At 41.7% G+C, this 21,941-nt stretch overlaps 2 protein-coding genes across 4 annotated transcripts; one reads left to right on the top strand and one right to left on the bottom strand.

Annotated features, from left to right (window-relative positions):
• Window positions 1–83: 83 nt before the first annotated feature.
• cpt2 (carnitine palmitoyltransferase 2) lies at window positions 84–5,263 on the bottom strand. Its single transcript, XM_079350021.1, has 6 exons — window positions 5,057–5,263; window positions 4,694–4,948; window positions 3,966–4,046; window positions 3,745–3,851; window positions 2,074–3,378; window positions 84–1,305 (listed from the first exon to the last, which is right to left on the bottom strand). Exons 2-6 carry the CDS (start codon window positions 4,864–4,866, stop codon window positions 977–979), a joined length of 1,995 nt encoding a protein of 664 aa, XP_079206147.1. The 5' UTR covers window positions 4,867–4,948; window positions 5,057–5,263; the 3' UTR covers window positions 84–976.
• Window positions 5,264–11,099: 5,836 nt separating this feature from the next.
• scp2b (sterol carrier protein 2b) lies at window positions 11,100–16,709 on the top strand. 3 transcript variants are annotated; one of them, XR_013779670.1, is made up of 6 exons: window positions 11,100–11,271; window positions 11,940–12,030; window positions 13,078–13,207; window positions 13,456–13,535; window positions 16,044–16,201; window positions 16,551–16,709. XR_013779670.1 is itself a non-coding variant. In XM_079349845.1 (5 exons), exons 1-5 carry the CDS (start codon window positions 11,249–11,251, stop codon window positions 16,137–16,139), a joined length of 420 nt encoding a protein of 139 aa, XP_079205971.1. In that variant the 5' UTR covers window positions 11,101–11,248; the 3' UTR covers window positions 16,140–16,709. The 3 variants fall into 3 exon arrangements, 1 of the variants encoding a protein (XP_079205971.1); XR_013779671.1 differs by having other exon boundaries at window positions 16,044–16,212; XM_079349845.1 differs by having other exon boundaries at window positions 11,101–11,271; window positions 16,044–16,709.
• Window positions 16,710–21,941: the final 5,232 nt, after the last annotated feature.

Below are 21,941 nucleotides of genomic sequence, written 5' to 3'. Positions count from 1 at the left end.
TATTGAGACCCAGAGTTTACAAACTACTGCCAAAATAGTTTATTAAATACCTATCTGATTATTAATGATATAATGAACAAAGACATTTTAAATTAAGTTTTATTTCAAAAGACATTCACATCAAAGAGGCTGTAAAGGACAATTATTAGAAGTTATTACAGTGACAATCAGCGAACGCTCAGTTCAAATTCACATTTCGATAAGGCACAGCTGCGGAGCCTCGGATGTACTGCGATGATTCCTACTTTAAATCTCACGAAGCTTTACTGCATCAAGAATATTTACAGCACTCAGGATACCATTTAAACCATTGGACAAGACAAGACAACCACAGCCTTTCCTTCGGTCAGGCTGTGGTTGTTCCACTGATGGTGCGTTCTGTTTATCTCTGGGCTGGGAAGGACCAAGTGAAGCGCACGTTCCAGTTACATGTTGGCAAAAAGTCTTGACGAGCAACATGGACGCCTCCAGGAGTACCTTTGTTTCTAATACCAGACTACATGTTCACAGAACTTGCACGATACTTTACCTCGAAACTAAGCTGCCATATTTAACTACTGCTGATGTACTGTATGTGGCAGCCATGTTGGATTTTCTCAGGCTGCAGAAGTTTCTCAACTTCCGGGATGAAATGAAACACCGTGAGTCACACAGACGTTTGTCTGTGTGATGCAAAACAGTATTTTTTTTTCTACAGTTACATTAAAATCTAAAGTGCTGCCAACAGTTAGTTTGTAAATCCCAGCCTATATCACATGCTCTTAATGAAGACTTTTCAAGCACCTTAATTCTACTCTGATGTACTTGTCTACTTGTTTGATTTTGGTGTAAAAACATATTGAACCTTCTTCCTTCCTGTATGCTTCCTCAGATAAGTTAAAGAAGAAGGATAGCGACGCTCTCCTTCACTCTTGTGTAAAACTAAATTATAAATTATTTTCCCTCTTTGGTGATATCAAACACTTTGTTTTTTTTTTTAGCTGAGATCTTTTCCTTCCACCACAGTGAAAATGTCCTCCAGAGACTTGTGGACACACTGCAGGAACTCATGCACGTTGCGAGCTGGGTAGCTGGACACGTTGCAGCCGATCCAGTCGTCATGGACACCGTAGCCGACGCCAAAGCCGTCAGGCACCACCGGGGCGAAGCCGCCGAGGTTCACGGCGGGACTGGTGAGGGTGCTGGTGGAGAGGATGTTGTGGTTGATGGCGGCGTAAGCTGGGTCTGCATACAGACTGTGCAGAGCCTGGCCCTTTGAGTTGGCCAGGTATCGCATGGCAAACAAGTGGCGGTCAAATCCTTGTCCTGGTTACAGAAGAGAAGCGGTCAGTACAAAAGACAACAGTGCATGTTTGTTTGTTTTTAGAGCAGTTTGTTTAAGGTGACTTCCTCTTTTTGAGCCCTGACGTTCTTTAAACATTGTGCAGAGACGCATTCACAAACTCTGATCTTCATTAAACAACGTGCACAAACATGGTCAACATTTTGTACCTTAAACACAGACTGCTGTAATCTTTCACGACTTTATGGGCTTCTTAATCACCATGTAGTAAAAGCTTTGTATGGTAAGGAGCAACACACTGAGATAACAACATAATGAGACATGCTGCATGCAATGAAGACACTGAAAGGTTTGAATGGAGTCAGTACAGCATTTAACTAACAAGCAAAAAGTTCACTCCCCAGTTCCAGCTGTTTGAACTGTTACCAGGTCTCCGACTGATGGTGAAACATTTCTTTTAAATGTTTGTTAAATATGCGACGCATCAAAAAGAGAAGCGCCAGGTTTTAGTAGTAAGATAGAAAAATAATGATGGGCGTTCTGATTGGATCGTGAGGTGATTCAGGCTGAGCCATCGGATCAGAGGAGGGACGCAGTGCACAACCACGAATCAAGAGAACTCACTGCTGTTTATAACTAACCTCGCCACTTCATAAAAATAGACAACCAGGAGTGAACATTAGAGATGAGTCACTTGAAACATTTTTAGCATGTTTTTCCAGACAGAACCCGAACTCGTCCTCTAAACTTTCTCCTGTTTAGACGAATGTATTAACGTGAGTTTTACTCACCCATGGCTGCTTCCTTGGTGAGCTGCCCGTGATATTTCGAGCACTCGCTGAGCATGCCCCGCAGTTGCTCCACACTGTGCTGTCCAGGCTCACAGACGAAGGCATGCGCACAGCGTTTTGTGTGAACGGTGGCGGGCCGGATGGTTTCTGTGCGGCCATGCTTGAACGCTGCAGTGCTGCACGACTCGTACGTGGCCGTCGTCTGTCCGTACTGCCTCAGGAAGCCCATCTGAAAAGCCAGCTGGGCTATCGCATCCGGACTCAACTTGCTCTTCTTTAACTGTTCCTTCCCACCTTTCTTGAACTCCATGGCATCGATGGTGAGTTTGGACACTGCTGAATCGAAACTCTGCTTGGCCTTCTGGATGCCATCCTTCAGCTCGCTGTCCAGCTTGAACTGCAATCTGCGCACAGCTGAGGCTGAATCCACTGCAGCGGGAGCGGAGCCCGGGTGAACCAGGGGCTTCTCTGTCGTGTCTTTGAAGACCTCGTTCTGGAAGCGAAGCACAGCTACGCCATCGCCCCAGGAGTGCTCGAAGTTTATGGCTGCCTGTCCATCCTTGGTCATGATGATGCTGAAGGACTTGTCGTACCAGCGGTTGCAGCCGTCACCGTGCAGCATGTTGTGGGAGATGTGAATGTGGTCCTTCATGCTTTCGTCGTCCAGAGAGAGACAGAAAAGGGCACTGTCGACGACCCGTAGGTCCTCTGCGTTCCCAGCAGCTAAAAGCTTGTCCCGGAGCCCCGCCCACACGTCTCTGTTCTCACTTGTCAGGACCCCGAGAGGAAAAGCAGCTGCCGGTGTCGGGTCAGACAAAATGTACTTCAAATGGGACTGGATCTCTGCAGGACTCACCAAATTCCCATCCCGGTTTACGACGTCGAACACATACATGTTGCCATTCCTCATAACGAGGAGATGACGCCCTTTGTCGTCAGTAAAGAGCTCGTCTCGGCCCTTCTTGGGAATCCGTGAGGAGTTGAAGAGGCGAAAGTACTGAGACATGTCCAGAGGGTACGCGTTGACCATGTACGCTCCGTACCACGACAGTGACGACGGGACCCAGCGGATTAACTTCTTAAAGCCGTCCGTGTCGCTCTTTGCTGGATTGAGATGGAAAACCTCTGGCTCCAGTATTCCAGCTCGCAGTGTCTTCATGAAGCGCACTGCCGAACACACCATGTTGGTGGCTCGCACCAGCTGCTCGTTGTACTCTGTCTTGGGGTCGGGATTGAAGGACATGAAGGGGTTGAAGTTCAGCACCACAGAGTCGCGTGCAGACAGATACATGTCGAACCAAGGCCCTGAAAAAGAAATGCAGAGAAATATGAAGCTAGATTCTACTTTGTTGATCATCATTTCCAGGTAAATATACCTGACATGAGTGCTGCTTGATTATGGCAAAAATCTAAATTCCAACCATTTGGATTGATATTGAGATCATGAATATTGAATCTGATTACATCTTTGATTTTACAACATCTGGATCACATAAAAACAAAACATTATTCTGAGGTAGCGGTGATGAACTCTGGAGGCCAGATTCTATCAACTTTGAAACGTTTACATAAGTAAGTATGTAGCACAGTAAGCATTCCACCTCAATCGTCTGGATTTAATGATTGTGGGAAGCCAGCGTGATTGAACTTCAAACCCCTCTCCAGCTCTACCTGAGATGTAGCTTGTGTGCTTATTGTTTTTGTCCTGAGCAACCAGTTCTTCATGCAGCTGTTTCCCCACACCATGCTGGAAGTCCTGTGCCAGTTTCTCTGTTGTTCTGAGGGGACACGATAAACAACAACATGTTGCTGATAAGCTTTGAAATGATAGAAATAATTATTCTACATATAAACAATACAATTAAAATGTTGCCAAACTTCAGAAAACTTACTTGAACTGCTCATCGTCCAACAGAGGCCTCTGGGCAGCTAAATATCTCTTGATAGTATCCTCCAGTTTGGGAATGGGAAGCCTAATAATGAAATACAATTTGAGTCTTCAGTCTGGTAAAAAGGATTGCAGGTGCTGTGACTGCAAAAGAGTGTCTAACAGCTCCAAACCACCATGAACCAGAGAGTCTAAGGCTTGGTGTATCACTGCAACATCATCTCTACTAAATATCTCTGTTGATAAAGCACACACTAATTATCTGTGTATATAATTAAACGCTTTTTATTTTTGTACTCGCTGTATAACTGTAAACTTGCACAGCTGTTCCTTTAATATTCCATTTTTGTTATCCTTTAATTATACTCATTTTTGTTTATTAGCTTTGGCAATGTAAACGTTTGTATCCACTGCTAATAAAGCCCTCTTACATTGAGTTGCAGGTAGAGATCATAGACTGTAAATATGTGTATACAGTCTATGAGGTAGATATGCACGGGGCTGTTGCGCCCCCTAGTGGCCATTGATTAAAAGTCAAGTGTGCACTTTCACCTACATTCATTTAAGAGCTTGATGGGTCACCTTTATTTTTACAACACCTTTCTGCAGCCATTTAATTTAATCTCTCTAATGCGGTGAACATGTATGTAATCAAACTCGAAGCTACGTAGAATAAGACTAAATGTCAGGGGTTACATTAATTAAAACAAATGTTCATGTGTCGTCCCTTACCTTGGTAAACTCTTCTGGTAATGCATCGAGGGGACAACACTGTGGTGCAGATACTCTCCATGGCTGCTGCTGTAGTTTCTTGTCTCGATGCTCAGAGCTGCAGCTCTTAAACTTATTATGAGTCCAGGTTTCTTCACAGAGGAGAGGCAGTGCATAGACAGCAGGTTAGCCATGGCGATCAGGTGTTTTGGTAACGGACGACCTGTCTGAAGGATGTTTCTTCACCACCTTATGTGAAAACTCAGCCAGCACACGCTGAAAAACAAAACAAATTAAAATGGTTAGAAACAGAGTCGTCCGTGTCACAGCTGTCACTGAGTAAATATGAGAGCAAGCTAGCATGAGCAAGTAGCATCAGCTCACCTGTTTGTTTCCTTATTACTGGTGCAGCGTTAAGCCAACGTAACAACGTGCCTCACATGTGTAAAAAAATATCAACCCTCGACCTTTTGTTTTCACGTTTGTTTTAATGTTACGTTAGAGAAAGTAGAAGCTGAATTAAATACAGGAAGTTTAACCGGCAGGACGTGTCACGTGACATACACGACTTCTTCTTCGGCTTATAGAGTGTAGGACACTTGACTTTTGTCAACACAAATAGCCTAAGGTATAACCAAAGACTGTAAATATTAGGGTATGACCATAGACTGTAAATGTCAGGGTATAAGCATACACTGTAAATATTAGGGTATGACCATAGACTGTAAATGTCAGGGTATAAGCATACACTGTAAATATTAGGGTATGACCATAGACTGTAAATATTAGGGTATGACCATAGACTGTAAATGTCAGGGTATAAGCATACACTGTAAATATTAGGGTATGACCATAGACTGTAAATGTCAGGGTATAAGCATACACTGTAAATATTAGGGTATAACCAAAGACTGTAAATATTAGGGTATGACCATAGACTGTAAATGTCAGGGTATAAGCATACACTGTAAATATTAGGGTATGACCATAGACTGTAAATATTAGGGCATAACCAAAGACTGTAAATATTAGGGTATGACCATAGACTGTAAATATTAGGGTATAACCAAAGACTGTACATGTCCGGGTATAACCATAGAATGTAAATATTAGGGTAGAACCAAAGACTATAAAGATCAGGGTATAACCATCGACTGTAAATATTAGGGTAGAACCATAGACTGCAAAAATGAGAGTATAACTATAGACTGTATCAGGGTATAACTAAAGACTGTAAATATCAGGGTATAACCATAAACTGTAAATTTTAGGGTAGAACCAAAGACTCTAAGGTAAAACCTGGTTTACTTTGCTTCTTTGCTGTACGTACCTGTTTATTCAAGGAGACGCTGAAATGCAGGTTTTACATGAAAGTTATCTCAGAAGTGCATGGAAAATGCTTTTTCCACACTTTTTCATTGCAGTGTCTTCATTTTGAACTGAAAACGTTGACATAACGTAATCCAATGGTTCCAAACGTTTTAGGCCCGTGACCCCACTTTAACTTCACAAAACTCTGGCGACCCCATGCAGAAAACACACGCAGTTTTTTGGTGACATTAATTAGTTTTCATTCACCATGTAGGCTAATTGTTTTTCTACTATGTGGACAAAGGAGGAAAGGCTGGGGTGAAATTTCTGTTGTTGAAAGATCCCAGACGATTCACCTCACCACGCCGGTCTGAAGCAAGGGAGACTGCTCATCGTCAACAGCTGAAAGCTCGGCTGACACTTTTACCCCCTCACAGGAGAATTTCCACTCAAGCTGCGTTCAGGCTGAATTTAGCTAATCACAAAAGTCTTATTTTAACTTTCGTAAACCTTATCATAAAAAGTTGATATGTATTACATGCATAATGTGTACTTATAACATTGTAAGGAGTGTCATATTATTATGTGTTAGAATAGTTGGCAGTCATAAAACCGCTTGTGGAAGTGCAGGTTGTAAATCTTATTGGGGGTAATGGACTGCTCACATAGTGGGGTGCGTAGAAGTGCCCTGTTAGAGATAAGGGAGTGTCCTGCAGCTGCATGAGAAATACACATATAACCATATATGTCTTGTTTTTGCTACATTCTTTTTGACGTAATCCAAAATGTAAATTGAAACTGTCATGACGTAGATGAGAGATGAGAGTCAACCACAGTATATAGGAGGGAAGCACAAGCTTCTCTCTGGTTCGGTCTTCCTTTTTGGGACTTGACTTTTGCTCTACACTTGTTCTGCACCTGTGATCAATTGACTTATATTCTCTTTTATTTAGCTCTAGTCACTCACTGTGAGAATAGCACTCTTTTGTAGGATTTGTATTATTTTGTAAGCTCTGTTTTTCATCAATTGTGTTATTATAAAATAAAAGGAAACCTTCCATTGTAAGGACTTTCCAACAAAAACTGGAAAGGAGGCCTTTCCAGTATTAACAGCCTATGATCTGACCATAGAGGAGAATGACTTCAAAACTGTAATAACTCAATAACTTTAAAGGTATAAAAGCTGAATAAACGGTGTATTTCTTTAACCGCTCCTAATAACCAATAGTGATGTTCTAGTTCAAGGCAGCAGCGATATCTTTATGAAAGATAGATAGATACTTTATTGATCCCGAGGGAAATTCAAGGCATCCAGTAGCAGTATACAGACAGGCAGGACACAAGACATTAGTTACAATACACACCCGCTGTCCCCCCTCCCCTCTGTATACAATAATCCCCCAAACAAGATTTAGCAGCCCCTATGTGACGAAGAGTAAACATAATTATATGTTAAACCTGTGCAGTTAGCATTAGCAATTAGACTTAAAACTTATATAGCATAATGTACATAACCTGTGAGGAGAGAAAGACATGTGTTGGTTAAGAGAGACCTGTAAACAGTTAAAGAGCCTTAGAAACAAAGTGCTGGCCTTCTAGAAACTAGTTACATGTGCATGTACAGAGGTGTTTGAGCTTATGCCAGAGGTGTGTTATTAGAGGTGTGAAAGGCAGTTATTGGTCCTCCTGACGAGATTCACACTCGTCCCAGACCAAGCAATCAAAGTGAGGCAGAGTAGAGGTTTCAAGGTCAAGTAGTACATAAGAGCAACAAACTAGGATATTAAAATAATTCCTAAAAACGCCAACTGCTTAGCCGAGATCCCCGCGCTCTCGCAACACTGTCCATTGGAGACAGACACACTGCAAGTTTCTTGATTTGGCATTGACTGTGGGCCACAGTAGAATGTGTTCAATATATTGAAATATACATTAAATGTTTTACTGATCAATAAATAAACATTTCAGCCGACCCCATTTGAATTCCCAGGGACCTCAAAGTTGGAAGTCATGACTTAGCAGGTCAAACATGAAGCCTACTTTGTAAAGTAACTTTAATCAAACCAAGAAAACATACACTGAAAACACCAGATAAAAACAAGGCTACCCAAGCCCTACACAATGCCTGGCTCTGTAATGCCAATATTAAAATTGATCATTGAGGATATGCAGCATATAATAAAATGTATAAAAATGCAGCCGACTGTAAGGAAAAGACCCATAATGTTCAGATGCCTCACCCCGACTGAAATGTCTTAACTGATACTTAGTAGTTCCTTTTTTATCTTCTAGACTTATATTTTATTTTGGATTATATTGCTCTTGCAGATATCTAATACTTTACTACAACGGTATTATGTTAATGTATTATATCTCACCGTGCATGTGTGGGTTCTCTCCGGGTACTCCAGCTTCTTCCTACAGTCCCAAGACATGCTTGTTAGGTTAACTGATTGTCCGTTGATGTGAATGAGTGTGGGTGGTTGTCTGTCTCTACATTTCAGTCCTGTGATTGATTGGCAAAAAGTTCAGCCTCTTGCTGGGACTATCTTTCCTACTGATGGAGTCTTTAAATAGCAGCCTCTACCATCAGTGTGTGTAAATGTGTGACTTGCCGTGTAAAAAGCACTTTAAGTAGTCAAGCTCAATACAAGCTCAACTGCATTTCAAATTACCCGTACACCTCAATTTTGGATTAACATGAACCACTGAGTAAAAATAACTTCTTTTTCTGATGTCAACTGGGATGGATGGTTCTTGCTGGATGTTATTTTAAGTGTTTTCCTCAAAGGCTCTTTTACTTTCAAGTAATTTGTGACCTGATTTTGAAAAGGTGAATTTCAAAAAAAGAAATAATCTTTATATATAGAGCAGAAAAACAAGTTACAAATTGCTTTACAAGGACAGCAGAACAAAACAGACATGTCATAAGATAATAAACAAGTTTAGATTGAAAATAAACAGCCACTGTAAAATATAAAATCAATTTAAAAGAACTGTAGTAAACATGCCATTATATTAAAGGAAATCTAAACAGTGAAATTCAAGTAACAATTAAGTAGTGATTACATAAATACGATGTAAAACCTTGAAGTTGCAAATGTGAGTGCCTTAATCCTTAAATGTATTTTGTATTATGCAACTTTCTTTTTTAGTTATTGCTTTGCCAAGAAAATGGTATGAATTGATTTCCCACTCTCCGTCAAATCATCTCTTTCCAACATGCTGTGTAGTATTTTGACCAGCAGAGTGCAGTGTCTGGCTAGTGGCTGTTCTGGCCTTCAGCTCAGCAGGCTGTGTGGTCTGAGGGAGCTAAAAACCCACACAGCAAATATAGAAGGAAAAAAAAACCCAGAGAGAATCCTCTAACACTACAGCATCGCCTGGCAAGCGTTTAGCCTATCATTTGTGAGCGTGAGTTGGGTGCTCGGCCTGAGCCCTCCCCCCCACACACACACACCCCCCACCCCGCCTCGCATCCAGGGTGATAGTTCACTGCTTCCATTAGACTGATGAGATGCTCTGATGTTTGCCACAGCTCATGCTGTGTACATGAGATGCAGTGTCATTTTCCTGACCTGCCCTCTTTGCATAGCCTGCAGCACGCTGGTAACAGCACTCTAAACCCTGAAATTGTCTCTTATCTGGCTGTCTGATAAAATCACATCCTGCTGTTTTGTCGCAAAGATTCACTCATCACTGTATCTTCAACAAGTGTACTGCCATTAAAATCATATAGACTGGCTGTTGACATTTACACTAATCCGTTTCTCTAACTCCATTAGTCATAATTATCATCAGCTCACTCAGAACTCATCATGTTTACTTAAATCCTAAGGCTTACAAATCCAGACTTTAACAAGAAGCATGCAGACAGCTTTTTATCTTTGGAAATTATTTTTAGTGTGTGTATGTGTGAGTCTCGGTATGTGTCTGTCAAACACAAATTTGCCCAGCTGGGAATGAGCAACATTTTCCTTGGTGTCTGACAAAGACTTCAGTTACTTACAGAAGTTTTCCTCCACCGCCATGGTTAAATATGACCTTTTAAATGTTTATATTCTATCGCATTTGTTTCCAACATGGGGTCCGTGCTACCCTAGGGGGGACCCCTAAGATCTCAGGGGAGGCAGAAGAGTCGGTCTGCTCTAAGGTTGTCAAAATGAGTTACTAAATAAAATAGTGTTAAAACTCGGAAATGTTTGCAAAAGTCTTTTGGTAAGAATAAGTGTCTGCATATTCTGACAGGATTTTATCCATGAAAACTACAATCATTTAAAAGAGGGAAAAGAAAGAGTAAACTGGGCACAGCCAGATACAGTTAGCCACACAATTAGCTGTGATGAACCTGCAAACAATTGAACATGACGACAAGTCTGATGCTGAGCTTACCAGGATTTAGTTGCTTGATTAAAAGTAGTGAAGTTTGCAGTAAGTTCCATGTGATCAGGCAGGGAGTTTAAATTTGAACTTCTCATAAGGCCAGAATGCTTTGCATAAACAGAAAAAAAGAATAAATATATGCTTCACATTTTTCAACTAAACAACAGTATCCAAATAAATGTTCTCAGTATGTAGTGTACAACAATTCTCAGTATGCTCAACTTGACACCTTTTTCCCCATCATTAGACCGAAGTAACCATGATCTAAGTAAGGCAGAGCGCTCACATAAGCCTAAGATGGCAATAAAACAAATGGCACACCAGCATTATAGTCCTACAGTGGTGTAGAAGTGCAGAGTATAGGGAGTGGGCCTATACAGTACCCACTTATTTTCAGTCTCCATAGGGTACAGGCTACCCACTTCTAAATCTCCTCTGATTCACACCAATGATTGAATGACAATATCTGTGGTGTGCTGCAAGTTTTCTCCTAGGATGGTGAAGGGACGACTCTGCCAACTCTGTCCTCCTAACTGAATATTCAAAATGAGCCTCACATGTCACTGTTTATAACTGAGGCAGATTATCCCCTGCTAACACCACTTCTAATACCCTTTTTCACCCATTTTCACAGAGTCTCTCCACCTGCTGGTGAGTGGCACACCACATCTGTAAAGTAAAGCTACATTATGTCATATTGCACTCCGAGCACCTTCACAGTGGTCAGGATGACTTATCTGCCATCGACACATCGAGTCTGAAGATCCAGGAAAAGCTGACAGAAAGCAGGAAGTGCCGTTAACCCAGCAGGACAGGCACAGGCAGGCTAGCTTACACAAGTGTTTCTGATCAACCTGAGACACTGTTTGTTTTTACAGCAACATGCCTGAAGTACAGACACGAAGGTAAGGACACGAGCTAAGCATTGTGCTGATTGTGAATAATAACAGTGACGCTTTGAGTTGAGTAATTCATCGAGGTCACACACACTCATGAAGATGGATAGTTTACGTTTCTGTTAACGCACCTGAACATCTTTTATACTCTCTGAGGCTGAAGCTAGCGTGCCAACCCGGCTAATGACAGCGGTATTATCTCGTAGTTATATGATTAATAATATCCATAAAGACGTGATAGTACCTCTTTAAGAAGCTATCCTGACTGAACAGGTGAACTATGTAAACTCAGATACGACTCTGAAGTCCGACACTCAGATCCTTCAGGTATCTGAGGAGCTTAAAGTGTGAGAGTAAATGTTTAGATGTTTATTTTCACTGACTGGAAACAAATGAGCTAATGAAGACTTCAAATGTGGAGCCCAGAGTCTTTAATTAATGGATCTATTCTCATTTTCAGTTCTTAAATGATAGATCTATTCTCACTTTGAGTTTTTAAATGATGGACCTGTTTTTAAATTGGATCATGTCAGGGGTAAACAACACACAGGGCTCCAGCTGTGAGGTCTCTGTGTTCCCACTACTAAATGTGAATACACCAGACAAACAGAACAAGTTTTACTGAATGACCTGTGTTTGTTTTGTCTTTCTCATTGTCATGCTGTCCTCATGTCAAGGATTCAAGCTGTTGACTCCAGTGCCAGTGACGGACTGGAGGGGTTCAAGGCCCATGCAGTGTTTCAGGAAATCAACAAGAAGCTCCAAGAGGTGATTATATATCTTACAATAAGAGTTTGTCCTGTGACATGAGGAGCTATTACTTACATCCTGACAAACTCAATAGAAGCAAAAGATCAACTTCTGTCTACATGAATGTAGAAATACTGAAGTGGGACAACAGACACCTGAAGATAAGCCCTGAAGTGAATATTTTAAACCGGTCTCGAAAGTTGCATGACGTATTACTTAAACCACTCTCTCCATCTTTTAGGGTCGGATCGATATTCTTGGCACCCCAACAGAAGGGTACCAAAAAGTAGGACGATTCGGATATTGGTTATTTGGCAATCTTTCCCGGCTTTATGGAAACGCCACAAAATGCGTGCCATACCGAGACGAACCGGATTGAACCTTTAGGTTTAAACAGGGCTTATGTATCCTCGCTGCTTTTGTGTTGCCCTATTTCAGACTTGACAGTCCTTTTCATGACATAGACCGCCCAGTCAGATGGTTCTGATATCGCACTTTTAAAGAAACCATTTGTGTGATTGAGTTAACATAACGTAGAACGTAGTTGTTGGGCTATAAAGAGAGATTTTGGAATCAAGAGGAGGTCTTTTTTTTTTTTCAATGGGTAGAGAATGCTCGCAGCAGAAAGCGTCGACCTAAAAAAAAAAAAGGCAGCGCCTCGCATCTTTTCTTCCAAGCGCTTCGCCTTTTTTGCCCCGCTGAAAATCGGTCAACTTTTCCGAAAGGCGCTGTTGACGCCACAGGCTGATCGTGTTTTATACTCACGTCTTCTTTGCTCCGTTTCTCATCGGGAAATGAACGATCTGGAATATAAAACATGCAGTAAGAAGTGACAGAGCAGTGTCGGTCATGCAGCAGCGCTTCTATTTTCAGTGCACAAACTCTTTCGTCAGCGCTTTTCTGCCCTAAAAAAAAAGGTGCATGTGGACACGATATAATACCACATGCCTAACTATAACATGTCATGTTATGTTAATGAGCTTTGTAGACAAATCTGAAGTGACTCGTCACAGAGTATGCTGCTGTGTTGATGAACGTTACATCTCTGTGTGTGCTTTGGAACAGGAAGGGGAGCAGTTTGTGAAGAAGATCGGGGGAGTGTTCGCCTTCAAAGTAAAAGACGGACCCAATGGACAGGAAGCGATTTGGTTTGTGGATGTGAAGAACGGGAACGGCTGTGTTCACAATGACACGGGTAAGAACACTCCGTTCACTCAGATGGCGGTGTGAACCTCCAAAGACTTGTTTTCTTGTTAATGTTCAACTGTGGATGAGTGTAAAGTTCAAGGCTGGTACGACTGTTCCTATACTTTATCTTTACGTGACTCGTTCACTTCTTGTCACCGTCATTACCTTTAAATATTAATTAAAGGCTCATCTCGAAGCATGTGCAGCTGAGATGTTCCTCTCCCTGCATCAATCTCTGCTCCTGTTTCTCTGCAGCTAAGAAAGCAGACTGCACCATCGCCATGTCAGACACAGACCTGTTGGCCTTGATGACCGGGAAGATGAACCCACAGACTGTGAGTGTCTCGTCTGGTCGGGCTTTTGAGAGCTCCTGATTGCTTGCAGCATGAAAAAAGATTCTGATTCAGATAATGGCAATAAGCCATTTGATTTATGAAGCACATTATATTAGAGATAAGCTCAACGTGCTTTACAATGACGTTAAAAACAAAGCATACAACCACAAATGTTTCCACAGTCATGAATTATATTCAGACATCTAATCACACACAAACACACTGACTCTAAAAGACACTCTTGGGACGCTTCACAGAATAGATTTTTGCTTTTAAAGTAGAGGCAGCAGTGAAGGATCTCAGGTGAGCAAGAAGAACTAAAATCGATCATATACTGAGTTAAAGGGATACTTCACCCATTTGCATGAAGCTTTGTATCATTAGAAACATGGTAGTGTTGAATGGTCGTGAATCCAGCCCTCATTTTTCCCTGAGACGAGAAAAATATGTTTTTCTATGCCTGGAAGTTTTTTTTACGTGACGCAATATGACGATTTTTTCCACGTTTCTCATGATACAAAGCTTAATGCAAACGGGTGAAGTATCCCTTTAACTCAGACGTATGTGTGTTACTCTTATCTTTTCCTCGTCATTTACTGTCAATGTGGCAACAGTGCCGACGTCCCCCCCTGTGCACAACCCTCTGAACTCCAGGCTTCTGATTGGACAGAAGCGGCAACAGAATCCGCTATATAACACTCAGAGCATTTGACATTTTATGTTTGTGCAGTTTGATGGAATCACACAATCAAGCAATGATGGAAGGAAACCGTTCTGGAGAACAGAAAACGAATGCAGCCGTTTCCTCACATGCAGACAGTCTGAAGTCGTGTGTGCTGGTAGCAGGAGGGGAAAAAAACAAAAAAAAAACTCACCAATGCCTCTCATTCGCTCCAGATGAATTCATGATGTTCCTCAGCATTCTCACATCAGCTCGCTCTGACTTTATGTGGAACAATCAAAAGACGGCTGGCAGGAGAACGCGTCAGCCGCTTGTGTTCACACCTTGCAGCTCACCCCAAAAACTTCAGCTGTTTCGTGCACGTGTGAAAGCACCATTATGTACTCACTCATGTTTTGTTGATGAAGAATCCTCGCACCACTGACGCTAACGTTTGGTTATGAAGAATGATAGATAGATAGATACTTTATTGATCCCGAGGGAAATTCAAGGTATCCAGTAGCAGTATACAAGACATTAGTCTCTGGCCCCTCAGGGACGGAGCTAATGAATGTGTGGCCACCCGCGTCGGCGCACAGGTGAGATACTCTGAATGGTGCACTCCTAAGACATGTGGAAGTTCATGTAGGGAGTTGAATCACATTACTGGCCTGCAGTTCTTCACTGCGATGTTTTTACACTGCCTGGCCTCAGTCTAAGTTCAGACTGATTGAACAGCGTCGTGGCCACCTGTCATTTATGTCATCCTGTTTTAGTCTTTGTGTCGCAGCCAAAGTTTTCCTAAAAGTGGAACAGAGTAATATGCCACTTGGATACGGTATCTAAACGATGATTTGTCAGCGCCTCGGTGAATCAAGAGAAAATACTGCACTGAGGTAGTGCTAATTTACAAACTTCAGCCAAGAGGTCACCCTGCATTGCTGTGCAGGGTAAAAAACACAATACAGATATCCAGGAAGTAGCCTGCAGGGCAGAGACGTGACATTTAGGACACAGACATTGAAGTCTGTTTCAGTCTCTTTTGGATCTTTCTCTCATCCTCAAACTCAAAGAAGAACCCCAAACCATCAATGCATTGATCCCTTTTGTGTCTAGACCTGCTGGACGTCGGGGAAAGTGTTTGATGGGCAGTTACGTAGTTTAATATTCTGATATATACCATATGAAGCGTGATAAGTCTTGGTATAACTCCTTTTCTTTCTCTCTGCTGCTGTTCTCCGTCTTTCACACAGTAAGGCCCCGTGTTCACCCGGTGTGTTTTTTTTATAAAAAGCCCAAAGAGCGGTGAAAGAAATGCAAGGGGAATAAAGTAATCATGAGCATCAAAAGAAATACGATAGGCTGAAGAAAGACCGTTTTATTCACAGACCTCCACAGATGCAGTCAAGTGAACTTGTGTCTTAAAATATTTCGTCTCCTTCGTCTCGTGATGAATTCACATTGAGTCCATTAAGAAGGCCTAATTATTTGTTTTCCTCCCAACACTGCGGCAATAATGAAAGAATCCTGCTCGCTCACAGTGGTCAAATAATAACCTCCTGATATGATTTACCCTTTCATCTCTCTTTTTTTCACTCCAGTCAACAAGCATTCATTCCTCTGACCCTCCCCACTCTGTGTGTCATGCAGTTTCCTGACATTTCATAAGCTGTTGTTGATGTTGCCCCACTTTCCCCCGGGTTGAGTTAATCTCTCACGTTAACTCCTTTAACCAGCAGCATGTACTTCTCTCTGCAACACGGCCGCACCGTACTTCCCAGTCACAACTGTTTGGATGATGCTGTGTGTGTGTGTGTTTTTTTTTTTCCACCCTCTCTGATTCACAGGCATTTTTCCAGGGCAAGCTGAAGATCACAGGGAACATGGGATTGGCCATGAAGCTCCAAAACCTGCAGCTGCAGCCGGGAAAAGCCAAGCTGTAGATGAGACAGCGGAGCCAGCTGTGACACTGAAAAAGAGCTAACCCCAGAGATATTAACACAAAGTATGTTAAAGGTCTGTAAACATTCGTGACACCTGACTGACCACCTTTCTCTACTGGCTGACCAGGGGATTAGTCAGAGCAGCTCTGCTGCTTTAACTGCAGAACAAGATAAATTGAAAATGAATTCTTTAATCAAGTCCCCCTCAGTCCAGCCGTGCACTGAGGACATCGAGAGCGCCCTACTAATCCGTTTAACATCAACTTTTCAATAACTTCCTGTTGCTAATGAAATCTTTTGTTGAGTGTAATTTTTCTTTTTTTTTTCCTTTAGAGCAGATTAGTTGATGGATGTAATTTTCCACAATCATGAACTCAACGGTCTAAGTGCCTCCTTGTGTCTGACTCACAGGTTGCTGAAAGGTTAACAGCCAACACCGGAGAATAGTTTTTCACTGTTCCTGCCCAGCATTTTAACAGGAGAGGGGGGGGGGGGGTAGCTTCACTGCTGTGCTGTAATGGGTGTATCTCCTGAAATGTTTCTACTAAATAAATGTCCTTGCAATGTTCATTGGGTGGTCATGACATGAGTCTGTTTCTCTTTAGAAGTAATTGTAACAAGCACAGCCTTGGCTATCTGTGTTTCAAATCATTTTGAAGACATAAATAAAAAAGCAGGACAGTCCAGATGTTGAAACACGGCAGTTGTGTTTCATTTAGGATGGCGCCTCACTGCTTTAAGAACGGTTAGTTTATGGATGTTAATAATGAAAATGTCAGCCAGGTGTCCCAACATAAGAGTCAGTGTTTATGCAGTGTGAAAGGGTAGACGTTAAACTCGCGGGATCACACTCCTGCTGCCTGCACAGGAAATTAAAAGACACAAATGAGTTTTCTTGCACAATTTAGGGGTCCTGTGAGTGGTTTCTTTTACCGTGACCTTCCACAATAACGCCTCTGTGCTCAGACGTGACACGACTTGGATGTCCCTGTCAGAGCTGGCTGCGTCTGCGTATGTTCCCACTTTTGGAGGACCTTGCACTTTAACAAATCTGCAGCGACCTGTTTCCAGACTGCCACGCTGTAGTTTTTCCTTTGTAAACGGAGGAGCATGGCTGACAGACAAATCTGTTAACTAGCTCTGACCCAGATTCCACTGCAGCTTTGGCTCTTGTAGTTCTCTGAGTCTGCAGGCACAGTGGGGTTATTGGTCCTGAATTAGTAACTTATTATTTTATTATTTTTTTACTTCTGATTTTGGACAGAGATGCTGGACATTTAAACCCCTAACATAGTGTAGAATAAATGCTATAATCATAAGGCGCAATGGATACAAGATTGATGACAGATTTATCTTCTCAAAGATCCTCCCTTTGAAGTCGCACTTTTAGGAGTCCTCCACCAACAAAAAGAACATCCAAGTTGTCCTGAAGGTTTAAGTTTTTTGCATTTTTTTGTTCGATTATAAGAGAGACGGAGATAGTGGAAAGAGTCAGAAATCAGGGAGATAGGGCCACATGTCTGATTCAAACCCGGACCGCCCACCTGGAGAACGACAGCCTTCGTACATGGGGCGCATGCACACACCACCAGGATAACAGCACGGTTTAAATAAATCTGTAAAAAGGGAAAATGTTCCTGTGCTTTTCTGATCTCTCTCAGTTCTGTAATGTAGGAGCAACATCAGTACCTAAAAGAACATCTGTTGTTGCACAGATGAAGGTCACTAAGTTGACAGTATCTCATATTGTATTTCAACTGTAATCAATTGTATCTTCCCTTCATACAGGTTCAACGAGTGCAAGTTTTGAACAATGTTAATTTATTTCTTGTTTGCACACTTGATAGGACAAACTCATTTCTCTGATCATTCTAACATTTTATAATTGCGATGGTTTTTTTTGGTGGAGCTTTGACAAGTCTCAGAGAATACCTCGCTAATGACGGTTGGGGTTGGAACAGAACCTGTGGAGCTTTTTGGACTTTTTTATGCCTTTAGTTGAGAGACAGGAAAATGTTGAGAAGTGAGGAAAAACGAAAGGAGCTAGGGGTCAAATTTCAACTAGGCTGCCCAATTTTAGGACTACAGCCTCTGAAGATAAACCTGCTTACCAAACGCGAGGCCTCTGGCGTCCTGCATGCTAAGAGTTTGAAAGATGAAGGTCTTGACTATAAGAGCAGCTCTAACAAAAGGTGCTATTAGATTTAATATGGTGTACAGTGGATTTAAGATCAGATTGTCAGTAACACGGCAGCAACAGCTTTGACCATCTTTTTAAGGAAACAATTTAAAAGGCATTGTAAAACGGATAGAACAAATCAGCCTCTCATGCCCCTTTACTGAATTGTCTGTCTTCACACCATCTCTGTTTGTTCTGTTGTCACTCTGACCTGAACAGAACATGTGCCGCTTCTCTGCGTTATGTAACACAGCCGTGATTCAGCTTGTAGGTCATCACTTTCCTGCAGAAGTAATTATCTCATACAGGATGTACTTTTATGTCCACATCCAAAAACCCAGAGGTTTATTTGGGAGGATGAGCTTGGGTAGCGTGCCACCATCATACCCTTCAAAACAAACAAAAAAATCCCTCTACTGATACGACAAAGCAGGGAAAAGAAAATGTATCATTACGTTCTCTGTGATTGAAACAAAACCAGACTGCATGCTGCCTTTGAGAGCAGTAGAACACATTTACTGCTGCTCAGTGGAAATAAATAATATAATAAAATGTTGCTGAAGAGTTACTATAAAAAGCATAAGTTTATAAAATGCGGACAGCTGTGTACACAGACAGGAGGGAATATCCTAGCTTTAATTGACAACTAGTGCAGTGCCCGCTCAGAATGTGCTTGCTGTGTTGTGTGTTTGGTCTGAACGTGGCTGGTCAAGCAGAGCTAGGTGCAATGTGTAGTGTTGTGTTCAGCAAAACAACTTCCCATGCGATACAGCACATCTTCAGGCATTGGAAAATACACCTGCCTTGACGTAGGCACCTGTTCTATCAACACTAGAGGCTATGTGTCATGACAGCAGAGATGATCACGGTTGCTCAGATTTAGGTGCAGTGATTGAACATCAGTCATGGACTGCATTCCAGATCAGACATTATGGACGGTCATCTTGTATACATAGACTAACATTTAATGTTAAATAATAGCCAAGCAGAGGGGAATCACACAAAATGCCATGTGGGAACATTGGTAAGTTAGCAAACAAAGTTACACAACATGGGCCGAGTCATTTCCTCCAGGCCAAAGGATTTCATCCGGCTTTTGTTAACAACGGTTGGCTTGGTATTCGAAGGGAAAATGGGTATGAGTTTTTACAGTCAAACAGAAAGTCGAGAGTATTTATTAAAGATAGCGTCCATTTAGCAAAACGAAACGGTAAAATTAAACGTACATTACAAGTTGAGGTGCTGTTTTTTCCCCTGTCCAGTCAACCAAGATGCAAAGAACACTGGCCGAATGTCTCGATGAACAAATCTTTCATAGAAATCTTTTTACTGACTATGACTCAGTACTTCTACTATTCTCTGCTCTGCGTGTGTTGTGCATGTTTCTGCTCGTCTGGTGTTCGGGAAGGCACCAGGATAATTTTTCTCCATGTGCTGAGGGGGAGCTTGACTAATATGTTGCAAATTTATGAAAAAGAAAACATAGGTACGCTCCCGTCACAGTGACATGACAGTGGAGAGGAGGTATAACGGCGTGCTTGGTTCCGGTAGAGTATGCTTCAATTAACTTCAAAATCAGCCCTGCACTTCTTTGGGTCATCAGCAACACACCAGCCAACTGTGACTTATGAATGGTTGTTGAGAAACTCAACCAACACGCACGCACGCACGCACGCACGCACGCACACACACACACACACACACACACACACACACACACACACACACACACACACACGCACACACACACACGCACACACACACACACACACACACACACACACACACACACACAGAGAGAGAGAGAGATATTCCTGGTTTTATAGATAGATGTGTATAGTAAACATTTCCATGCTGGGGCAGTTCAACTGTGTATCCACATTTATAAACAGCACAGGAAGCGGACCCAATTTTCTCCTTCAAATTTAGATCAGATGTCACAAGATGCCCTTTACTTCTTCTTGACTTCAAACATGCTACTTGTTTCGTGCAGTTTCCTGGATAATAATGAAAACATGAGGAGCTACAACCTGTTTAAATCTGTTGTAAAAATGGGTTTGCTGGGAACACTCTTTGCTTCGAGATAGCTGTCTGAACATGTTCCACTGAATCAGTGGAAACTTATTAAAAACATGCAGCAGTGTCCAGAGCTCATCTAAGGGGAAAACAGCTTGCCAAAATTATGATGAGAGCATGGATCAGCGTGTTTGCTCCCATTTCAAGGAGGTCTGTCTCTCTCTTTTAGCCTGAAAACAGCAGCTCAGCAGGCATGTGATTAGTAAGCGAGACTCCTAAAACCCCAACAGACTCCGAACCGCAAGTGACCCAGAATCCTCAGCTTGAGTCCAAACATCCATCAACATCATCGCTCTCGTCTGCAGTCGGTGGCTTCTGTTCCAGCACAAATAATGTCTTAAAGCCATTTTTTTAGAAGATTCAGTGTGATGGCCCAGTATTGAGTGAGTCCTACTGCACTTGATAAAAAAATATTTATGCAGATTCAACCTAAAAATGTTACAATAACTGCAGGACTCACCCATAAAGGTGTGGACTGTGTAGCTGCCCTTTGAATGAACTTTTTATGTTGAATGATAAAAGGCGAGTTTCAAATCTCCTTAAGGGGTGCATTTTAAATTTGGTTTCTTTTTATTTTATGTTTTAGAAGTAAAGCAAAGGAACCCTTGAGTAATGCTGTTGATATTCAAACAATGAAGTCTGGTTGGAAACATTCAGATCAATAAATGCATACCGGTTGGTTTTCAGGAAGTTTTAAAGACAGAATTATGGGAAGGAGACAGTCTAATAAAAATAGTTTGGAGCCAAAGTGAGACTTTCCTTTCACTTTTTAAAAATGAATTTAACAAGAATACCTTCACTGTTGTAAAATTCAGGGTTTGTTTGGTCTAATCCGAATCCGAAGACCTTCAAAGGCTGTATTGACATTGTTAGATTATTATTTCTTAATTTCATTATTCTTATACCATTCTGCAGAGTTTTGGCCAATAGAATTGACTTAATACAATAGGTAAGAAAATGTATGCTCATTTGCTCATGATATCAGATGATGCCACAGAGTAGCCTATAGGGGGAGATATATTTGTGTAGTTCGGCTTGAACATTTAAGATAGATCTCCTGTTTGGGTCTAATTTTCTGATTCATTGAAATGTGTATCTTTGAGTTATTGACGTTTAAGTATTAGTAAACAGTGTTTATCCCCAGGTAAGGTCAGCCATGGTTGCTCACCAATTACCTTTGTCTTTGATAGCAGCAGAATTGAATGTTATGTGCATGAGAATGTGTTTCCTGATGATGATGTTTTTCCTTGATGTTTTACCAAAGTAAAAATAAGTCTTGAAGAATTGGAGAGTTAAGTTAGGGCCCCGTTCAACCATGGAAAAGTGCATACAAATAATGTCTTCAAAAGTCAACCATGTGCCACTCCCACTGAATTTGGGCACCGCATATTTGTTATCAGATACTTTTCTAAGTAAGCTGAAGCATTCCTGGAGCTCTTTCAGAATCGCTGACTACCTTTTTGACATAACAGCTAGCTATTTGTCATTACGCAGTGGATCCTGTTAGTTTAATACTGTAAGCTAAGCTAGCTTAGCAACAGTCACAA

This window comes from Symphodus melops (genome assembly GCF_947650265.1).
Source record: "Symphodus melops genome assembly, chromosome: 8".
NCBI classification, from domain to species: domain Eukaryota; kingdom Metazoa; phylum Chordata; class Actinopteri; order Labriformes; family Labridae; genus Symphodus; species Symphodus melops.
Note: the sequence above shows the minus strand (reverse complement) of the source record. Positions and strands in the feature narration are given on the sequence as shown.

What these genes read in the sequence shown, in the direction of transcription:
- cpt2 (XM_079350021.1), bottom strand. Translation starts at nt 4,866, where the DNA reads ATGGCTAACCTGCTGTCTATGCACTGCCTCTCCTCTGTGAAGAAACCT. An exon ending in TACCAGAAGAGTTTACCAAG is followed by an intron (nt 4,047 to 4,693) that starts GTAAGGGACGAC and finishes TTTCATTATTAG; the next exon opens with GCTTCCCATTCCCAAACTGG. An exon ending in TTGGACGATGAGCAGTTCAA is followed by an intron (nt 3,852 to 3,965) that starts GTAAGTTTTCTG and finishes GTGTCCCCTCAG; the next exon opens with AACAACAGAGAAACTGGCAC.
- scp2b (XM_079349845.1), top strand. Translation starts at nt 11,249, where the DNA reads ATGCCTGAAGTACAGACACGAAG. An exon ending in TCAACAAGAAGCTCCAAGAG is followed by an intron (nt 12,031 to 13,077) that starts GTGATTATATAT and finishes GCTTTGGAACAG; the next exon opens with GAAGGGGAGCAGTTTGTGAA. An exon ending in CTGTGTTCACAATGACACGG is followed by an intron (nt 13,208 to 13,455) that starts GTAAGAACACTC and finishes GTTTCTCTGCAG; the next exon opens with CTAAGAAAGCAGACTGCACC.